The 21725-nt window shown below is 48.8% G+C and overlaps 7 protein-coding genes across 7 annotated transcripts; 4 read left to right on the forward strand and 3 right to left on the reverse strand.

Moving 5' to 3' along the window:
- Window positions 1-526: 526 nt before the first annotated feature.
- On the reverse strand, window positions 527-8447 carry PGRI_042020 (uncharacterized protein; the record flags this gene model as incomplete). The annotated part of the gene is made up of 2 exons (XM_040791915.1): window positions 527-8276; window positions 8365-8447. 2 exons carry the CDS (start codon window positions 8445-8447, stop codon window positions 527-529), a joined length of 7833 nt encoding a protein of 2610 aa, XP_040643825.1.
- A 619-nt stretch (window positions 8448-9066) lies between these two features.
- PGRI_042030 (60S ribosomal eL27 domain-containing protein) lies at window positions 9067-9903 on the forward strand (the record flags this gene model as incomplete). Its single annotated transcript, XM_040791916.1, has 4 exons — window positions 9067-9073; window positions 9131-9186; window positions 9358-9694; window positions 9755-9903. 4 exons carry the CDS (start codon window positions 9067-9069, stop codon window positions 9901-9903), a joined length of 549 nt encoding a protein of 182 aa, XP_040643826.1.
- Window positions 9904-10963: 1060 nt separating this feature from the next.
- Window positions 10964-11755, forward strand: PGRI_042040 (uncharacterized protein; the record flags this gene model as incomplete). The annotated part of the gene is made up of 1 exon (XM_040791917.1): window positions 10964-11755. The coding sequence occupies one exon, from the start codon at window positions 10964-10966 to the stop codon at window positions 11753-11755; it is 792 nt and encodes a 263-aa protein (XP_040643827.1).
- Window positions 11756-14367: 2612 nt separating this feature from the next.
- Window positions 14368-14988, forward strand: PGRI_042050 (putative pathogenesis associated protein Cap20; the record flags this gene model as incomplete). Its single annotated transcript, XM_040791918.1, has 2 exons — window positions 14368-14418; window positions 14497-14988. The coding sequence occupies 2 exons, from the start codon at window positions 14368-14370 to the stop codon at window positions 14986-14988; spliced, it is 543 nt and encodes a 180-aa protein (XP_040643828.1).
- Window positions 14989-15407: 419 nt separating this feature from the next.
- Window positions 15408-16559, forward strand: PGRI_042060 (MAGE domain-containing protein; the record flags this gene model as incomplete). Its single annotated transcript, XM_040791919.1, has 3 exons — window positions 15408-15428; window positions 15482-15821; window positions 15877-16559. The coding sequence occupies 3 exons, from the start codon at window positions 15408-15410 to the stop codon at window positions 16557-16559; spliced, it is 1044 nt and encodes a 347-aa protein (XP_040643829.1).
- Window positions 16560-18368: 1809 nt separating this feature from the next.
- Window positions 18369-19862, reverse strand: PGRI_042070 (elongation factor 1-alpha; the record flags this gene model as incomplete). The annotated part of the gene is made up of 3 exons (XM_040791920.1): window positions 18369-19477; window positions 19536-19804; window positions 19858-19862. 3 exons carry the CDS (start codon window positions 19860-19862, stop codon window positions 18369-18371), a joined length of 1383 nt encoding a protein of 460 aa, XP_040643830.1.
- A 1152-nt stretch (window positions 19863-21014) lies between these two features.
- On the reverse strand, window positions 21015-21573 carry PGRI_042080 (DNA-directed RNA polymerase III core subunit RPC11; the record flags this gene model as incomplete). Its single annotated transcript, XM_040791921.1, has 4 exons — window positions 21015-21050; window positions 21105-21199; window positions 21286-21495; window positions 21564-21573. The coding sequence occupies 4 exons, from the start codon at window positions 21571-21573 to the stop codon at window positions 21015-21017; spliced, it is 351 nt and encodes a 116-aa protein (XP_040643831.1).
- Between the last annotated feature and the right edge of the window lie 152 nt (window positions 21574-21725).

Raw genomic sequence — 21725 nt, forward strand, 5'->3', positions numbered from 1 at the left:
CTATCTATCATAAAGAAAGGAAAAAGGAAAGAGAAACAAAGAAACCCCAACGAACTAGGAAGATGAGAGAAATACGTACTCCATGGGAAAATGGAGTAGCCAGAGAGGGTGACCAGGTGAGAAGCGCCTCGGCATGGCCTCAGGCAGCTATGATTTGTTGGGGATCACCTGATCACCTGCCTTGTTCGTCAGGTCTGGTTGTAGACTTCCTAACAGCTAAGGGAAAAAGAACATGGGGTCTACAAAAAAGACTTCAAGTTAAAAATATGAACTTGTGATTCAAAAAGCTACCTATGAACAATCCGGTGACCTTGATCACATGGATCTATACAATCTAACTACATCACATGAGTCATGGGAGAGTAAAAAGAGAATCATCCATTAAGCAATACACATTTATGGTCACAAACGAAAGTCATTCAAGTCATCCAAGCGCAAAAACAAAACAAGAGGTGGTATATGAAAAAAAGAAAAGTGTCAATGGTGCAAGCACCCCAACTCCGTACAAAACAAACCCCAAACCAACTCAAACTGCAATATCAGTGCCAAGTCCGCTGTCGCTAGACGGAGCCAACAGCTTGAGAACTTCAGCTTCTGCAGCTGCATTGGCCTCCCTAATCTGACGGGACATTTCGTGATCCTCATTCTGTTGCTCATGGCTAGAATGCTCTGCATCCTCCCGTGCTGTCTGCGCATCGTCTTCTGACTCGGACCCATCGATAGAAATATCATCGTGGTGGACCTGGTCCTGCTCAGCGATTGAGCTTTCCGCCACACTGTATGAGTTTGTAGAGCTCACCCCGCTAACACGACGCTGATCCGTGACATCTGTCACTACACTATCGACAATACTGCCAGCGTAGCTCGCCTTGCGCTCTGTGCCTGCATTGCTTGTGGCATAGCTTGTTCGCCGGTCAGTGTCAGCGTTGCTCGGGGCATAGCTGCGTTCGGTTTCGGTGCCAAGATTGGATTCTGCGTAGCTTGTCTTACGGTCGGTAGGTGCGTTGCTTTCCGCATAACTAGTCTTCCGCCGTGGACCAACATCTTCTGCTTCGCTAGCAAGTTCGTCCTCTTCGTGGAATGGCTCGTTCTCTTTGTCGGCAACGGAAATTGGACCAGCCCAAGAAGTCTTGCGAAGAGAGTTCGATTTGACAGAGTGGCTGCGCTTCAAGTTCGTGATGCCAGATTTAACACTCACCTGTCGGTCCACACCACGGTTGCCTGTGACGTGGCTTAGGCTAAGAATCCGACGTTCCTTTCCAATGTTGGGCTGCACAGCGGCTGTGCCAGCTTGAAGCGACATCGGCAGTCTTTTCAAAGCCATCCCGACCCCATTGCCGACCAGACTGCGGCTGTCCCTGGGCTCTTTGGCAGTGCTGGCAGTACTCGCAACGCTAGGACTGCGGGCGCCTGTGCGCGAGGAACGGGTACTCCGAGTGCTGCGGTTCCTCTTCAGGTTCATGGCCTGCGAGCTACTAGATCGCCCAAGGAGAACGGCACGAGCATGGTCAAGGACGCCCTCCAGAATGCGTTTCTCGAGGCCATCCGCACGTTCCTCCATGTGCCGCATCTCTTCGTGGCGTATTTCTAGGGCCGTCTCAAGACCAGACAGGTCCTTGCTGAGCTTGTTGTTTTGTTTGATCAGGTCTTCCTTTTCTGCTCTTAAACGATGGAGCATGTTCAACATGGAATCCTTTTCTTCATGCAGGCCAACAAGCTCCGCTTCCACTTGCTCACGCTGCGAGACTCTTCGTTCGAGGGCGACCGCAGCCTCCTCGGCTTCACGGCGCTTTCGCTCGGTATCTTCAGCGACCAGCGCCGACTGAGCAGCGAACATCTCATTCATTCTGCGGGAGTTTTCCATGATATCCCTGTGCATCTCATCCAGCTTCGCCATCTGAGTATCAGCATGATTGGATTCCGGCGGGTTTGGAGGACGGCTGAGCAATGCGTCCAATTTCTCATGAACAGGACCACTCCCATTAGTGGCGTGATCTAGCAACTCGTTGAGCTTCTCATATATTTGATCATTCGAACCAGACCCTTGATCTAGAGCGCGATCAAGCTTTTCGTGGAGTTGGTCATTCTTCGAGTGATCTAGGAGAGTGTTCAAAACCTCGTGGACCTGGTTGTTCCTGGCGTGTTCCAAAAGATCGTCGATTTTGCTGTGTAGCGGAGTATCCTCTATGGCGAGTGTGCGCTCTGGTTCTGGTGGAGGCAGCGCAGGTAGCATTGCTGGGATATTCGAAGGCAGTGATGATAATTCAGACTTCAAGTCCTCTGCTGACTTCTGGGAGTGATCGTAGTGCTCGCTGACAATTGTCAATATCTCCTGCACAGATTCCAGAATACGGGGGTGGAACTCGAGGAGCTTGCTCTCCACTCGATCAGTTGCAGCCGTCGCCCTTTCGTTTTCCGCGTGAGACTGCTCCTGGTGCGATTTCACATCGCTGTGCATTTCCTCCATTTTCTGGCGGGACTGATCAACTTGTTCCATGAGAGTCTTCGTCTCAACACTTAGCCGCTCACAGGTCTCATTAACAGTATCACCCATGGCGCCGATAACAAGCTTGATCTCCTCAGCAAGGCTTTTGGTGCTTGTCAGGGTTTCAGTTTGCGCCAGGTCTCTCTCTTCGGATTCCGAGAATTTCGAGTGGAGGGAGGTGTGCGCATCATCATACTTGGCCAGGACCTCGGAAATCTTCTCGTCAATCTTTGTTCCAAGTTCCACGATGATGGCGGCCCGCGTCTCGTCGTGTTTGACCATTGTAGCAGCATCCCGCTCCTCGTTTTCGACCTTGACTGCATCTTCCTCGCCCCGAGAACGTTCGAACTCTCGGTTGATAAGGTCAGTGAGCTCCTTGATGCTGTCGATGGTGGTGAAGCTCTCGGCAGTGATTGCCAGTCCTTCGAGGAGCTGTTTAAGCTCGGCCAGACCTTCCGTGCTGCCGTCAAGCTTGCTCTTGAGCTCGTCCCCAAGCTCGCCAACGACAAACTTGGCTTCGTCGATTTTTTCAGCAAGACCACCGTGCTCAACCTTGCGGGCATCGAAGCCTTGGGCTGTCAATTCGTTACTGGCCTCCATCGTCTCTCGGAAATCGCACACAAGTGTCGATAGCTCTTGGATCTCCGCCTTGGTGGGGAGAGTATCCACATCTGGAAGCTTAAGCTCGTCGACTTGAGTCTTGACCTCAAATATCATGGCCTCCACTGTTTGAAGATCAGACTTGAGTAGTTTGTCTGAATTTTCTCCTTCTTCTTCGTCGTCCTTGCTTTTGCTCTTCATCTCATCTAGGACAACCCAAACCTCTTTGATCAGACCCTCCAAAGTGCCGATTTCAGACTTTGTGGGAGCCTCAGCTTCGACGCGACTAGAAAACTCGGCAATCGAATCCTTGGCCTCTCGGATCATGGTCTCCAGTGCTTCAATATGCTCAGGGGTGGCGACCTGATCGGGCGAAGGGAAGACAAGCTCATCAATTTGAGTCTTGGTACTCAAGAGCAACTGCTCGAGAACCTCAGTGTCTTGCTCTCGGGCACTGTCGTCTTTCTCTGTACTTTGTTGAGTACTCATCTCACCCATGGCGAGCTGAAGTTCGTGAAGCGCAACAAGGACTTCATCAAGGTGTGAACGCTTGAGGGCATCTTCGGCAGGCTCTGCGGCACGAGGGGTAGTTTCAATGGCCTCAACCTTATCTTGAAGCTGAGTGATGAGCACTTTCAGACCATCAATGTCAGGCCCAATGCTAGGCTCATTTGCCAGCATGAGTTCCCCACCACGGGTGGTGCTGGCATCATCCAGTTCTTTGTTAGATTCGCGCAGAGAATCCATTTCAAGCTTCAGGTCCGCAAGACCATCTTTGATGGTATGGATAATCTCGGAACTGTCGAACTCAGTTGGCTTCTCCAGCAGTTTCTTCAGGTCGTCACGGATCGAGTCGACACCATCTGTGAATGCATCAAGGAGCTCGCTTGTCGCGGACAAGGTGCTTTCGTTGCCATCTCTACGCGAGGTCTCTTCACGCAGGATGTCGAAATGCTCACGGAGTGCCGAAATGATTTCATCCCTGTCGGCACCGGGCTCCGTATGAACCACACTCATTTCCATGCGCTCACGAAGACTCTCAAATTCCTGCTTGATGATGTTGACCATATCGTTTTCCTTGCCATCTTTGAGCGATGTCTCTTCACGTAGGCTGTCGAAATTTTCACGGAGTGCCGATATGATCTCGTCTTTATCTGTACCAGGCTCCGCACGAACAACACTCATCTCCATGCGCTCTCGGAGACTTTCGAGTTCCTGCTTGATGATATTGACAACATCATCGTTAGACTCATTCTTGTGGCGATCAGCAGCATCTCGAATAGCATCCAAGATCTCATCTTTATCTTCGGTGGCATTGTTCCGTAGAAGAAGAGTGGTGATTGTTCCTCGCAGGTGCTCGAACTCTTTTTCCATGGCATCCAGAAGCTCAGGTGTATCCGGATTACCTCGCGGGGCGGTCAAAAGAGATGTGTCCGTAATAGTCTTCTCCATGTCGGCTTGGAGCAATCGGAACCCTTCTTTGACTGTGTGGATTACTTCGTCCTTGCCGGAAAGATCGGCAGCGGTAACCACGTAAGTTTCAATCTCCCTGCGGACGATATCGAGGCCATCCTTGATTGCGTCAAGGACTTGCTCGGTGTCTCTTCCACCGGCGGCCGAGTATTGCTTAAATTCCTCCTTCATGCCTTCGAATAAAGACTGAAGGCGGTCCGTCATCTCCCCACCAACATTGGTGTTTGCATTGCTGATCGCCACGTTGAGGCTGGAGGTTATTGCTTCCATGAGGTCGTCCTGGTTCAACTCAATCTCCCGGGTGATCGAGTTGCCATTTTGTATACCTTCTGCAATGGCACTCAAAATCTCCTCCCGTGAGATGGACGGCTCTTGGACATTGGTGCTGAGCGCTGACTGTTGACTGCTTGTCGATGCCTCAATGCCCTCAGCGATAGCATTCATGATATCCTCCTTAGAAACACTAGGATGGCCATTTATGCCGAGCGAAGCATGAGAGTGCTCAATACCTTCCACGATTGCGGCAAAAATTTCCTCGCGAGAGGGAGTGGAGTGATGATCCTCGCCCTCATGCTCAGTCGATGTGAGAGCACGCGAAGAAGAGTTATGCGAGTTCTCAATCCCGTCCGCAATGGCGCTCAAGATCTCCTCTCTAGAGATATGCGATTCTTGGCGGTTTGATGAGTGCTCCATGCCCTCCAAAATGGTACTGAGGATTTCATCTCGAGAAATACTAGGCTCTCCATTATTGCCAGAAGGCCGCGAGTGCTCGATGGCATCCACGATGGCGCTGAAGATCTCTTCACGAGAGACGGGCTGCTGAACATTGGTACTGAGCGCTGATTGCTGGGCATTCATTGAATTTTCAATGCCCTCGGCAATGGCATTCAAGATTTCATCACGGGAGATGTTCGTATGAGCGAGAGTGAGAGCTGATTGTTGAGCATTAAAGGCTTCATTTACAGCATTCATAACGTCATTGCGAGAAATTCGTGGCTCGTCCATCTCTTTAGCTGCAGTGAAATGGGCCTCGAGCCCATCGGAGACAGCACTGACAATCTCATCACGGCCAAGGCCAGAGTCGAATGAATCCTTGCTCAGCGTGCTCTGTGTCATGGAACCGGCCAATGCGCCAAGGATCTCGTCTCGAATAGAATTTAATTGACCGACGTTGTCGTCATCCAAGGACCTGGAGGCGTTGTGGTTTGCCATTGTTCCAGTTACAGCTTCAATGATCTCATCGCGAATAGAGTAGAGGTGATTGACATGATCTTCGTCCAACTCCTTTGATCCTGCGTTATGCATAGCCATTGCTCCAGCAGCCGCTTGAAGGATTTCGTCGCGCAGAGAAGTTAGATGATTGGCTTGCTCTTCATCCACGGATTTGGAACCTGCAGCATGGCTTGTCACTACTCCAGTGACGGCTTCAATGATCTCATCACGAATGGAGTGGAGGTGATTGACGTGATCCTCATCCAAAGACTTGGGCCGTATATTGTTGGCAGTGACCGCATCGAGAATTTCATCGCGGACCGAGTAGAGGTGATTGACATGTTCCTCGTCCAGAGCCCTTGAACCTTCGTTATGACTCGCCATGGCTTTTGAAACAGCATCGAGAATCTCGTCACGCATCGAGTGAAGATGACCGACGTGTTCCTCGTCAAGGGACCTGGAAGTAGGCTCGGGCTGCTTCTCCAAGCATTCACGGATGGTCAAGATTATCTCGTCCCGAGATATACTCGGCGGGTGCTCGATTTGTGGCGGGATGAACTTCTGCATACCGTCCTCAACGGCGGCGAGAACCTGGTCATAGGTGACGGCCTGTTCATGCTGGGGCTGGTAAGACTTGAGCCCTTCTTCAAGACATGTGAGGATTTCGTCTCGTTCTAAGCCGAAGTTGTTGAACTCGATTTCCGGCTTGTAGGTCTCCCAAGCTTCACGAACAGTCTCCAGAATATCCTCTCTGTCCATTTCAGCACCTCGCGACTCAGCTTGAGGTTGAGGAAGTTCAAGCTCATCGAGGGCTTTTTTCACAACAGAGTAGATCGCGGCACTGTTCATGGTTGATCGGAACTCGGACAAGTCAGACGATTGCTGCCGACTCTCATTGATAGTAGCAGCCAGCTGCTCTTTGAGGTCATCCAAACTGCGGTTGACGATGGCCGAAATTTCTTCTGGGCCGGCAGCTCTAGGCTGCTCCTCGGGCTCATCATTGGCATGGGAGGACTCGATCTCGTCTAGTCGCCGACCGAGTTCTCGACCCATGCCTAGAACTTCACCTCGCAGTTCACGTACCAAGGACTTCACGCCGTTGGTCATTCCACCTGCCTCGACAACGCTATTCTTGACGCTTCTAAGAATTGCCAAAACTTCATCGGAATTCGGTGAAGAACCATCTCCCTTATCAGATTTGGAAAGGTCAAGTGCACGTACAATTTCAGGATCCAGAGATCCCATCGGCCCAGATCGTGTCGGCTCGGGGGAGGCATCCTCGGGCTGGATATTACCTAGATTGGCCATGCCGTAAGATCGGACGAGGGCTTTGCTCGCGGGATCCTCTTTGACGAGGTTGAGGATCTCTTCGAGCATGACAGTGACTTTGTCATCGGCATCTTTGTCCGAAGCGGTAGCTGCGGGTCGAGATCTGATTTCTTCAACGAGCTCCAAGAGCCTTTCCTCACCTTCCTTAGTTGCCATCTCGCGCAATACCTTTTCGAGCAAAGCGAGAGCGGCGGAGCCGTCGGAAATCGGTGCCGGTGAGACGCAAGAGTCGCGATCAAACGCGAATGGGTTAGGGCTCGGCATGCGAGGCACGGAGTAGCTTCTCTTCGAAACGGGACTATCCGGATCCTTGGGGTTAGGCCCATCACCACCCTTGAAAAGATTACTGAAATCAAACCTTGTAGCGTCAGCATCCAGATACTTGGTCGTAAGATGAGAAGACAGGTCCTTCAGGCTCTTGCGAATGTCTTCATCGCGTGCGTTGGTTGCTGCCTTCAAGCTGACTAGGTCGGTAGCATTGTCTTTGCTGCGTCGGCTCAAATTCATCATCTCACGCTGCAATCCGCTTGCAATGTCCGTGAGACTGTGGATTTGGTTCGAGAGGGTCTCCATGCTCGTATGCTTGGTGGGACTGGGTTGCGACTCGAACGGTGCAGCGATCAGTTTTGGTGGCTTGGAAGGTGATGGAGGGTCGGTTTCTAAAGGTATCTGCATGTTTTGCAGGGCTAACATTGTAGCTGATGGCGGAGTACTTTCTCCCAATATTGGCTTTGATAAGTACCGACTCGATAGAGAGTAGCTCATGTCCCGGTCCGCATCTTGACGGAGCGCTGGCGAACTGATAGACTTAGTAGGATCGCGTGGCTTGGCCGCCTCAATGATCGTCGCACGAAGAGGGCGCTCTGGGGATCTATTCTCAAGGTAATTCATAAAGTCGCTGCGCGCATCTTGTCGGGTATCTTCAGGCTGTAGTGACTGCATGCCCTTATGGTGCTGGCCTTTGACCAACGACCTCTCTGGGGAGGATGACTTGAGTGGCATGGGATTTGTTGTGTAAGAGCTCGGCGCATGCTCGCTGGGTCTCTCTGTAAATTTTGCGGCCACTGCCTGAATGCCGGGAGAAACATTGGACCTCGTCGCAGGGCTCATTGGGCTCATCGAACGAGGATTCATTGGGAGCGGCGGAGGTGCACGCTCAGGATCCGAACTGTCCCACCTGCGTAGACCGCGTTTCAGCATTTGTTTCAAATCACCCATGGGTTCCATCAAAACAAGGATTAGGTGGTGTGAGTTGCACAACTTACATTGGAACTTTAGACTCGGAGTATGTCATTGAATGCCGGACCAATTCCCGGTCACGGGGGGTGTCCTTGTCTGGGGACGGCATGATGTCTTCGTGAATGGATTGTCAAGATGTCTCAGAGGATGGAATGTATGTAGGGTATGTGTAGAATGTGTAGAATGTGTTCAAAGTAAAAACAGAAGCAAGGTCATCAAGGCATATCAACACAAGGGAGGAAACGCTGGAAGAACAAAGCAAAAGCTAACAATCTCAGAACTCGGTGGATGAGAGAAAATCACCGGGAGATCAGCTTGATAAGAGGAAAGCAAGTGGAGATGAGAATTGTCTAGAGAGAGAGGAGCTACGCAGCCTTGTACACATCACCCATGGCCATAGCAACCGGGGCAACTACGATCGTCATGTAAACAAAACCTGAGTCAGCGGAAACCAGGCGGTGAGCAACGCTGGGCACCAACTTGCCAAGACTGGAAGGGGCTGGGCCGACACGTCGATTATGTCATCACTTGATCCGGGCCCAATGGGGGAACTATCCGAAAGAGGACTAGTCGCCATCTGTCGGTAAGTCGACCAATCAATCCACAGCACACAAATCGCTACTGTGCCCTGAAACCCTCTACCTCACATCCGCAAAAACGAACACTTCGATCTTGACCGTTCCGTATCTCGACAACCACCCATCCTCGCCGCCCCCGGGACCTTCAAAATGAAGTGTACGTCTTCACCATTCGACTCCCCTTGCGATCTGTATGCTGACGGATATATTATAGTCATGAAAGTGGGCCGTGTGGCCATCATCACCCGTGGCCGCTACGCCGGTAAGAAGGTACGACAAGATCCTTACCCTCTCCCGAATTGAGCACAAGAAGAATGGAAAGAGGCGAACGAATGGAAGCGAAAGACTCGAGATTTGAAAGAGCATAGCGCAATATGGAGGACTGCGCAACAATTAAAAAAATTCGGAGTGCTAATCAGGCATTTTTGTTCGACTTTACAGGTCGTCATTGTCCAGCCCGTTGATGCTGGCTCCAAGTCGCACCCCTTCTCCTACGCCATTGTCGCCGGTATCGAGCGTTACCCCCTCAAGGTTACCCGTGGTATGGGCAAGAAGCTCGTCGACCGCCGCAGCCGCATCAAGCCTTTCATCAAGGTCGTCAACTACAACCACTTGATGCCCACCCGTTACACTCTCGAGCTTGAGGGTCTTAAGGGTACCGTCACCAACGACACCTTCAAGGAGGTCTCTCAGCGCGAGGACGCCAAGAAGACCATCAAGAAGGCCCTTGAGGACCGTTACACCAGCGGAAAGAACCGTTGGTTCTTCACTGCCCTGCGTACGTTTGGCCCAGGATATACATATATATACAATTTGAAACTCGACACTAATACTCCAGAACAGGTTTCTAAACGGTTTACTTGGGCGTTTTGTCGTTTTGAGCGCACGGGTCTAGGTGAAGGCGAGGTCGAAAAACCATCGAGCACATTCGATCCCTGCGAGCATGGGATGGGAAAACATACACCATGGCTGGAAACAGATTCGTGAATGTATCGATGAACTCCAGTTTTAACGGGGGCGCCACTTCCATACCTGGTGTCCGTCTGAATGAAATGGAAAATGAACAATTATTTCAAAATCAATGTTGTCTATTACCCGAAAAACGGTCGACATCTTCCTCTTTCCCATAGGCCGGGAACAAGATTGATCTGTCACAACACGGATCATTCCCACGTCGGTGGATGGCCTTGTAGCTATGTGGTTTGTCCCAGGTCATTCAATTCCATGGTGTCATTGCTACGACTGGTGTATCCATGCCCATCTGTAATGCGCAATCGTAGTTCTCAAAAGCAGTTGCTTCTATCCTGGCTTGCAGCGCTAGGCGTCCTCTTTTCCTAACTACTCTATTCCCAAGCACACTACCCGAACGAAGACTGCATTCTCGAACTTCGAGGTTGATATGTCGAGGAAGCCCCTGAAGGTCTAGGTCCTCTCCATACTCAAAGATGCAATTATAGATTCTCTTCCTCCACAGTCCATGTAACATGTGAACCCCACCCCCGCCAAGATATATGTAACGTATATTATCCCTCAGCCATATGGATATCAGCGCTTACAAAGTACTTACCATCAACATGGCTAGATCTTTGGTTTATTTCTAGCATACGCAGCATCGTTGCTTGTGCTGCCATCCCGCTAACACTATAGTTTTGACGGTTTTAGACCCCGAGACTTCACAATGCAATGCAAACAAAGAGTTGCTTTGATTCAGTGGACAACACGCCTTGGTTCTACCCTCGCTAGTAAACAAGGGAACATTGGTCTTTGAATGATATTCTCAATATAACCTTCGAGATAAGACTAACGCATTCTTTATCTTCATTGTCTTCTTTCTATTATGGTCTCATTGGCTCGGATTATGACTTTTCATTCATAGTTGATGCAGCCCATACGCAGTACGTATATATAAACCACCATCGTGTCCTCCGTCGGCTTCAGTCCATATCATCTGGTTATCACTGGACTATTCTTTCAATTGACTATACAATCATCTAACACGGGATTTAGCAAACTACGTGTCATCACCAGTCATCCTATTTCCGCAACCATGACTCAGCTAGCTACTATTTACGAGGATCCTAGAGAGGAATGGGCAGATAACGAGGTCCATCGGCACTACAACATGCCTATGGTAGCCGTTCGAGCCAAACCTCGCATCCAGATGCGCTGCAACGTATACCGCGACAATGCCTCGCTTCTAAAGGTAAATCTCAGTATCGACAAATGGGTTAATACCGAATATTTCATCTGGGAGATGTCCGCAGGGTTAGCTAATAGCGGCGTAAGCCCACAGTGGAAGGAGTTATTCGAAGAAAAATATAAGGAAAAGTGGGTGCAGATCCAGAACGAGTTCGAGGGTATAGCCGATCTGCCCGAGAGATTCCTTCACAAGGTTCCGGCCCCGCCCTTTCAGGTAGCAGAGGTGAGAATCAAGACTAAGAAAGATCCATGTTATTGGAGGCTCCGTGCTAATACCGGCCGTCACATGGTTGACACGAGCTTCTGGTATCTTTGGAAGTTGATTCTCCAGCAGAACTCGCCCGTCGTCGGTACCTTTGACGTTATTCTCAGAGCACCCTCGCACACTCCTGCCGGGGAGGTTCCTATCGCTCCTTGGGATGTGCCCCTATCAGATGGATCACACTGGTGTTATCAGGAAGATGTTTCCTATCCTGGCTGCGAACGCGCACGCAAGAATCTCGCTCCATTGGATTTCACGTGCCTCCGGCAAGGAGTACAGCGAGATGATATCCCTCTAGCTAGGCGCGGCCGATCACGCTCTACCTCAGCTACTGTGGACCTATCGCAACGCAGGCGAGCTCGTACTTTCTATGATTGAAAGTGGGGCATGTCTCCAAATGCGAGAATGAGTAGTATGACAAGTCCACTGGAGGTGGATAATAGCTCCCGTAGAATGGAGATATTATCTATGAGCACTTGATAGAATTTGTTCTGCTCTCTTATTCTTCTGGCCTAGTGTATGTTTACCCCAAGCATATAGTCCCGTTAATACAATCTATTTGTTGCGCTAATCATTCTCAAGTGTGATACATACGAAGTATCGAGTAGAATTTGGCCAAAAATTAAGCCCTCAAAGTAGTACCGATATCTGAAGTACCACATGTGTTGAATAGATCCGCATAAGATGTCAAGATGCAGACTACAAAAGTGCATGCCGAGAACAATCAATCTTGCCATACTATCATGTCCGGGATGGATATAGCTGTACAATGGCTGATTTACTTCAAGGTGAATCATCATATGATAGGATCGACCTTGGAAGAATATCTGAAACTCGGAGTGGTGTGATCTAGACAACTGCGACAATAAAATATGCCCACTCATGCGTGGCATCATCTCCGACAGCTAGTTCTCTTAGTACACCGCTTGATGTGACTCTCCAGTGCCGATGTGCTTAACAATTGTCGAGTCACAGGCAAAGCGCTTCGAGGGCACTAGTTTCCTGCATAGTTGATCACAGTTGAGCACCTATCATTGGATCAAACCCTGCACATGGTAATGTATTGCCAAACAGAAACCCCATTTCATTTGGACATCACATGTCTCTAAGGCAACACAATTGAACCCTTGATATAGCGTTAACGTTAGGTGACACCTCAGTTTCGCATGTGAAATACCGTAAACTAACGGGTCACGGGCCTCCACCACACTAGATGTTCGTAAGGCTAACCGAGACGCCACTTTCCCTATTCTTGTAGAGAGGTATTGTAAGTCCGCCACCCGGAGTATTTGGAGATGTGATATTCTCCCAACTATTCTAGACTCGATTGTATGTCAGAAATAAAAAGGGAGTGGCGTGCTTGCCACAGCCTGAATCGAAAATGGATTTTCGCACTACAAACTTTATAATAGATAATCCCTACAGCTCTAAGAGCAGTGATAGGTTGAATGCTAACAGTATAGTTTCTGGGCAAGGGTTCGTTCACAGGAATAGAGGAAACAGAGTTTGTACTTTGTAGATGTTGAGACAAACGTGCTGGTCAAGACCCACGGTATACAGGGATCTACATAGTAGCTTAATCGGGTGGATCGCCGCGATCCGGTTCGCCTCAGTAAAGGAGAAAAAGAAACGGAAGGGCAAAAAAGGTCATCGCCCCTCTTCGGCTTCAAAGCTCAATGCTCATGAGATATTCAGCTTCAGCCGCCATCTTCGGTTTTTTCGGCCGACAAGTATGGGAAATCTGGCCACCCGGCTTACCCTGATAGCACTACCGAATATCATTTCCGCATTCCCTTCGCCCGGGTATGAACCTTGAATGGGAATACAAGGTCTGGATATGTAAGTGCCAAGGTACATACCTTCTAGCCTTCACATAAACAGACCAGGCTAGCACATTCAATACGACCATAGTATAGTCCTATCGAACGCGACCGTTTCATAGCCACATCAAGCGCCGAGATTCGGATGAATCTACAAATCACTTGGCCCGTCGCACGCCCGATTCTGGGGGAGTATTCAAACCGGCTAGGACCTTGCGCAATGTTCTTTCCCCTCATACGGAGTACATTTGCACCGGAAGCCGTTACGTATTCCCGAGCGTACAAGGGGCCGACGCTCAGGCCAATGGGTGGGTACATCACTAGCATCACTAATGTACTCCGTAAGCGCAGACGGCCTAGACTCGCAAGCTAGAAGCCGAAGCGTCAGTATTCTGGCAGGCCCCGATCGGCCAGCTGCGGCCGCTGTCTGTGTTATTATAGGGTGCAGATAAGCAGGTTTGTCCAACGAGAAACAGTGAAATGGGTGAAAACAAGGTTTATCTTTCGTGAAGTCACCCGTGGACCCCTCATTTGGAATACAGGAATATCGAACCCTTGGAAGAAGCTTGGAATGTAGTAAATGGTGAGCTCTATAAGATACAGAATATATGATAGAGAAGATCATACAAGTGGAACCACACGGCGTTTTTGCCTTAGACCCGCAATCACATGCGAAAGGAGCTTTATCACAATTGCATGTGGTATTTTTTTTTTCAAAAAATTTGCAATTCGTAGTATACGTATTTGGTATGGAATATATTCAATACCAAGCTATAATTAGCCATAGAATTCAATTCAATGTTGCTCTTACTGTTTGCAGTGCACGCCCAAAGTCAATGGCGCATTGGCGTGGGGGTATCACTTGGGACCTCAAGCTGTCGAACCCTTTCCTTTATAGAAAATATAAGGGGAAAATATAGAAGAAAAAGAAGAAAAATCCAAAACGAAGAACTAAAACATCCAATCAAAATAACCAGCCGAGAATACCATGTATTGCAATGATGCGATTGCGGTAGGACCCATTGCATAATGACAGCGCAATCACATGTGAAAATCCTAATTTTCTATACAACCCAACTTATTCCTCTCCCTCTCTATCTTTTCTTCTAAATTCTTACTATAATTCATCATACTCATATCACTATCTTCATGCCTCACACAGAAAACAAAATGGGTGAACCGGTTGTCAACGGCGAGAAGCACTACTCCCAGTTCCTCGATGTATGTACACCCCCACTACATCACCAAAAGGCAGATAGCAAGAATCAGCCCATACTAACTTAACACTCCCTAATTTAGCATCTCACTTCCTACCCTATCATCTCCGACTCCATCTCCTACTACAAGGGCAACCCTTACGGAGCCAAGTCCCTTGAATTCGCCGACCAGGGCTACACCCGTCTCGCCAAACCTGTTCTACCCTACTTCTCCACTCCCTACAGCTATGTTGCTCCCTACCTAGCTCGCGCCGACTCCCTCGGTGACAAGGGCCTGACCCAGATCGACACCCGCTTCCCTATCATCAAGGAGGATACCCAGAAGCTGCGCGGCACCATCTACAACAGTGCTTCCCTACCCGTCCGCGTCGCCGGTGATGTCAAGCACCATGTCTTCGGTGTTTATGGTTCTGAGTACAAAAAATGCGGCGGTGATGGTGTTCTTGCTTCGGGCAAGGCTGTTGTCACTACCAGCTTGGTTCTGTCGCAGGAATCGCTGGCTTGGGCTAGCGCTTTCCTCCAGACTAAGAAGGAGGAAGCGAAGGAGGTTGTCAATGAAAAGAACAGCAACTGATTTTAGATCTCTTTGAACTTTTGGAGCGTTCTTTTTTTTCGTTTTTCTATTTTTTAGAGAAAATAATACCTTATCGCTGCTCTGTGTGTTGCTTTGCCCTCGTTGTATTTAGTTGGTTTTTCCTAGATCTATGGATGTATGTTGTACTCCAAACCTCAACGCTAATTTACTGGATTTAATATGCACATAACCTTCTATGTATGTAGATATTGCAAAATATATTCTTTAATAAATAATCAAAGATAGTCCTCGAAAGAACCCCTAAAACAAAAAAAAAAAAAAAAAAAAAACGACCCTGGGAAACACTTGCCGCAACAAAGAATCATTGATAACGGCCACGCACAGACCAGCCCCAATGGGGTAAAATCGTTCTATCGCGTCGCGTCCACCTATCTACAACTCTCCACCACATAATCAAAATGCCAGCACGCAAAAGACCAGTACGCAGCCTCATATCCACTTATATTATCCACCAACTAACCTCCACCCCCAGAACGCAGCCTCGGAGACCGAGTCAACCCCAAACGCGCGTCGGCGCATCAGACAAAGCGAAGAACCCGAATCATCAGCATCAAACAGCGACGATGACGAACCAAGCGCACCAACCAGCACAGACGCAATGGTCAAGAGAATGGTCCGACTCGCCATAGCAAGCGAGTACTCGCGGCTCCCGATCCGACGCAACGACATCAGCACCAAGGTGCTAGGCGAGCAGGGCTCGCGACAGTTCAAGCTAGTGTTCGACCAGGCGCAGCGGGAATTGAGGCAGCGCTTTGGTATGGAGATGACCGAGTTACCGGCGCGAGATAAAGTCACCATTAGTCAACGACGAGGTGAGCATCTTTTCTTTGTTCGCAGACCCAAGTAATCACTATTGACGTTCGACAGCCGCGCAGAAAACTGAAAAACCTTCCTCGGCTAATAAGTCCTGGATCGTTACTACCACCTTGCCGCTCCCATACCGTTCTTCTGATATCCTCATTCCAACTAAGGCGCCCTCCCTCTACACTGAAAGCACATATACGGGCCTGTACAGCTTTATCATAGCGTTGATTGTGCTGAATGGTGGTTCGCTGGCTGAGCAGAAACTTGATCGGTACTTAACGCGCACTAATGCTGAGATTGCTACGCCGGTTGACCGCACGGATAAATTGCTGCAGCGGCTATGCAAGGAAGGGTACATTATCAAGACGCGGGAGATGGATGGTGGTGAGGAGCTCATTGAGTATGTTCTTGGACCGCGGGGTAAAATTGAGGTTGGCACTGGTGGTGTGGCGGGGCTTGTGCGAACTGTTTATGGGAAGAACCATAGTGACCACGAGGGCTTGACTCAGCTCCAGAGGGAAGACCTTGAGGATTTCGAGACGAAGCTTGGGAGGAGTCTTGGGATTGAGCCGGCAACGGTACGAGCCAATACGATGGACGGTACTAGCGATGTGGATGGAGATTCTCGAGTTAACGGAAACGAGGAGACGCCGCGGAGCTCGGGCCCTAGGCGGTCTTCGAGGCGTGGTCCTAGTCCGGAAGAAGAGGAAGATTCACATTCTGAGGAGTATGATGAGGAAGAGTGATTGATTTATGTTTGATTGGCATGCTGTGATAACACAGGGATACATACTACATGTAGGTATCTGCAACTTGATACCCAGGATATGATAGGTCATGGAAGTACATTTGACCAATATTGGCCTTCTTAATATTTGATCTATAGTTCGAATTGTAGACTAGAACGCAATGTAGATTCTTGAACGTGCCCAAGTCCGTGAAGGCTAAGTTGGGTCCTTGGTAAGGGTCTATTCGTGTGGAAGTGCTCTGCTTAGCTTGGGATTTGGTCCTTATGGAGAAAGGTGGTGTACTTGTCGCATTATTCTAGTTTAGCCTAGTCTTACAATAAAGCTATATTAGGAACGAACTATGTAGTAAATGGTCTCTCCTTTCGATTACGAATCCCATAGCTATTAGTGTTCTGGAAGAAGATTACAATGCTATTTAGCCCTTGAGACAAATAGATGTAGAATTTTAAAAGTCAGCTACAATTGTAACTGAGGATCCAAGCTTGCTATTGACTTTTATAGATCTTCGTACCATGCATGATCAGCGACTTCACGTGAAAGCTAATTTGAACTTCACGGACAATCAATTTCTTTGTCTATAACAGTGACCAGTATAGAATATCCGAGGGACAATGTAGTGCTCAATTCTGAGCAGTCAGCAGCGGTCATGCTTAATATCAAATTCGTCCTTACTTCGACCACATCTTCATCGCCAGACATAACACTAGAAGGCACCATATACCCATACCTTGGAAAGAAGAAGAACCTCTCTATAAAAAAGTCCGTCTTCTAGGTATCTACGTATGTAGGTTAGCAGTCTTGAATCTTGATCACAGGTGGAAATGGACCTCAGAAGCCCTGGAGGACGTACAGGGCTGAAAAAGTTGGAAAGTTATTGTCCCTCCTACTGTGCATCAATCCAATAGAGACTACTATCAGTCCTCATCCACCTTATTCTAATTTTCATTCGAGATATCTCTACAGCAACATCAGTATCAAACTCGCCGTTGTTAATTCCACGATTGAATATTATGCGGACGCAACATCTCCCAATCTGCTCGTGTCAAGTCATATATCCGGGTAGTGAGCCAGATATTCTTTGGTCATATCAAGTGCAAGTTTATATATTTGAACTAGGTTCGATTTGGGGATGAACTTGAAGTTAACGTTGAAATGGAATCTAAGACTAGCTTGAATATATATGTACCAACTAAGAGCCAAGGATATATGTTTTTAACTGATCAGATGTCTTTTTCTAGCGATTAACTAGGGCCGAGTCCGTAGAGACAAATCTACGATAGTCCTTTATATCGAACTATGATAGAACTGAGACACACACAGATAGCTTCTAGATTGAACATGGTGCTAATCCTTCGTTGATATCGCTTAGTTACAAAGATGGGAATAGGAAACCTTGAAATGAAGTCGAATAATTAATTACATACATGAATAGTAGAAGGTTGAACGAGATAACTTTTGTTCAGTCTTAATAGAGGGTACATTGAGTACACCGGTGCAGTGTACTGTGCATATGCTTGTCCCAGGACTCGGCCGCCAAAACCTCAGCCATGACACACAGAACTGGAAATTGATAGTCACCCATGGGTATACAGCACTACGAAGGGCTAGGGTTCACTAATTATTCTATTCTACAGATGATTGTCTACGTTACAAGTATACGAGGAAAAAGAGAAAAGATAACTTGAGTCATAAAAATGTGGGTAGTCATTTTTGGCAACTACGCAGCAAATCTACCTTCCATCCAGTAATTGTTTTTGAAAAGAAAAAAAAATCATCACGGCATAATGAGCATTATCCGAGAATCATTTATTTCTTACCAGCCTTGGCAGCGGCCTTGGTGACCTTGCCAGCGCCACCAGCGTTCTTGGCAACGGACTTGATGACACCGACGGCAACGGTCTGACGCATGTCACGGACGGCGAAACGACCGAGAGGGGGGTAGTCGGTGAAGGCCTCAACACACATGGGCTTGGAGGGAACCATCTTGACGATAGCGGCATCACCGGACTTGATGAACTTGGGGGAGGTCTCGGTGGCCTTACCGGTACGGCGATCGATCTTCTCGAGGAGCTCAGCGAACTTGCAGGCAATGTGGGCAGTGTGGCAATCGAGGACGGGAGCGTATCCAGCGCCGACCTGACCGGGGTGGTTCAGGACAATGACCTGAGCGTTGAAGGAGTCACAGCCAGCGGCGGGGTCGTTCTTGGAGTCGGAAGCGACGTTTCCACGGCGAACCTCCTTGACGGAGACGTTCTTGACGTTGAAACCGACGTTGTCACCGGGGTTACCGGCCTTGAGCTGCTGGTGGTGCATCTCAACGGACTTGACTTCAGTGGTGACGTTGGCGGGGGCGAAGGTGACGATCATGCCGGGGGTAATGATACCAGTCTCGACACGACCGACGGGAACTGTGCCAATACCGGAGATCTTGTACACATCCTGGAGGGGAAGACGGAGGGGCTTGTTGGAGGGACGGACGGGGGTCTCAATGGCGTCAATGGCCTCGAGAAGGGTCTTTCCGGTGGACTTGCCAGCCTTGGTCTCCTTCTCCCAACCCTTGTACCAGGGGCAGTTGGTGGAGGGCTCAAGCATGTTGTCGCCGTTGAAGCCGGAGATGGGGACGAAGGGAACGGACTTGGGGTTGTATCCGACCTTCTTGATGAAGTTGGAGGTCTCCTTGACAATCTCGTTGTAACGGTCCTCGGACCACTTGCAGGTATCCATCTTGTTGAGGGCAACGATAAGCTGCTTGACACCGAGGGTGAAGGCAAGCAGAGCGTGCTCACGGGTCTGGCCATCCTTGGAGATACCAGCCTCGAACTCACCAGTGCCGGAGGCGATGATGAGAATAGCGCAATCGGCCTGGGAGGTACCAGTGATCATGTTCTTGATGAAATCACGGTGACCGGGGGCATCTGTAATGAGATAGATTAATATTTGTTCCAAGTCCGAATGAATGTGAAAGTCTCTTACCGATGACGGTGACCTCGTACTTAGCGGTCTGGAACTTCCAGAGGGCAATATCGATGGTGATACCACGCTCACGCTCAGCCTTGAGTTTGTCAAGAACCCAGGCGTACTTGAAGGAACCCTTTCCGAGCTCAGCAGCCTCCTTCTCGAACTTCTCGATGGTACGCTGGTCAATACCACCACACTTGTAGATCATGTGACCAGTGGTGGTGGACTTGCCGGAATCGACATGGCCGATAACGACGATGTTGATGTGGCTACGCTCTTCTTTACTGTTTTGAAGTCAGTCTCAGTTCTGAAAAGAAGTGACTCGATTGTCACATACCCCATGATGACGGTTAAAACTTTTTGTAGTTCTTTGTAAGATACTAGAAAAAATCTGTGGAAAAATTGCTCAGAGACTACGGCAGAACGCGTAGAGGTACTGAGCAAAAGTAATCAGTAAAGAGTCGGAAGAGAGAGAGCTTTTAAAAGCAGTAGGGGGCGAGGGAATACTCACTGTAGCAGACGAGAGGAAGAAAGAAAAGTCTGTGGGAGGGGGGAGGAGGGGAAATCCTTATATGGAGGGGCAAGCGAGCGAGGCGAGTCAGCAGGTGGGGCCAAGCCCTCTTTGGTTAGGGTTTCTGATTGGTTCTAACCCTTACCCGTGCACGCAGATTTTGCAAAGTGGGTTGGTGGGATGAAGTACATGTACTTACCACAACGTGTTTACCACCATACCTTACGAAGTACTATCTACCTCTATGCTTGAAACAGCCCTCCGTTTCCCTGGTTTTGTCCTGCCATGGCACTCCACTCGGTGCGAATTTTTTTTTTTCATCGGCTCCGTCCCAGCCCACTTTGTGGCTCTAAACGCTTGAACTGGGCAGCAACGCAGAGTGGTTGGGTGAAAACTTTTAGTTTGCATTGTTTACTTTGCGCATTTTCTAGTTTTTTTTTCGGCCTTGTACTGTGGTGATTGGGGATCTCAATTCATTTTTTCACTTTTTTTTTCACCTTTCTTCTCTTTTGCCTCTGAGAGCCCCGCGGGAGGGGCAACATTCTCACCGCCAAATCATCCCACCAACAATGTCATGCATATAGAATATTTTTTCTTTTCTTTTTTCGCCTACGATGATTCATATGTTCTAGGCAGAACCCAACGTCGGGCTCTACATCTGTATTAGGCCAATTGTATTTATAGGAAAGTACAGCAAATGTCAAAGCCACAAATATCATATAAAGTACAAATGCATAAAAAAAATAGATCCATGTCCCACTCGAAAAAAGTTTCCGCCGATCGCATAAAGTAATCTGTGCGCTACATATAGAGACTGTGACGTCGATCAATTTGGGTATCGTTGTATCAACTTTATATGTTCGAGCTATGTCCAACGCCCCCCCTAAATACTCTGTAAATGCGCCATTTGCACCTCGCTGTAATAAACCTCAATGAAAGCAAAAAGAAATGCAAGTGACTTTTTCCAGCCTTGTAGCCCAACTCTAATTTTCTCTCCACCGAGCACCACATGAGGTACACTAGAGCTGTCAGAAACGGGTACCTCACGTTGGAACGTAAGGAGGGAGACATACCTTTAAGAATGTAGTCATCGGTTCGTCTGCACTGCGAATCTGCAGCTGGAAGAAGTACGCACGTTCCCCGTTGCAGCTTTCGGCGGGGCATTGAGCTACAAGGGTAAGAGAACGAAGCTGTCAGCCTTGTATTTCTCGACGGACATGTCACCCCTCAGAGAAGATAAAAGAAGGAACTTACTGGCAACACTGTCGGCATTGGCAAACTCCTCCTTGCCACCAAAGACATCGTCCACTTCCTTTTGTTTCATACTCTTCTTCTCGAAATAGTTCTTGTCCAGCGGGGCTTCATAGGGGCAGACGCGGCATTCGAAGCGGTTCACACCCGCAGGGAATCTTGTGCTTGATTCCGCTTTGGAGATGGTGAGAGCATTGCTGCAATTAGGACAGACTGGAGAGAGTAGTCAGTTTCTGTTCTGGACTGTCGCTGGACATCGCTAACTCGGTGATAGCACATACAGACTAGCATCTTGATGATCTGGCTGGAGGATGCAGTGGGTAAGGTGAAGAAAGCGTCAGGCAGCTAGATCGGGACAAAGGTACGTTCTCAGCAGCTGTATAACGTAGTCCCCGTTAGGTGCAGAACATCACCGTCGATGATAAGAGATCTAGGCGCGCGGC

Source organism: Penicillium griseofulvum (assembly GCF_001561935.1).
Source record: "Penicillium griseofulvum strain PG3 chromosome Unknown contig_89, whole genome shotgun sequence".
Lineage (NCBI taxonomy): Eukaryota > Fungi > Ascomycota > Eurotiomycetes > Eurotiales > Aspergillaceae > Penicillium > Penicillium griseofulvum.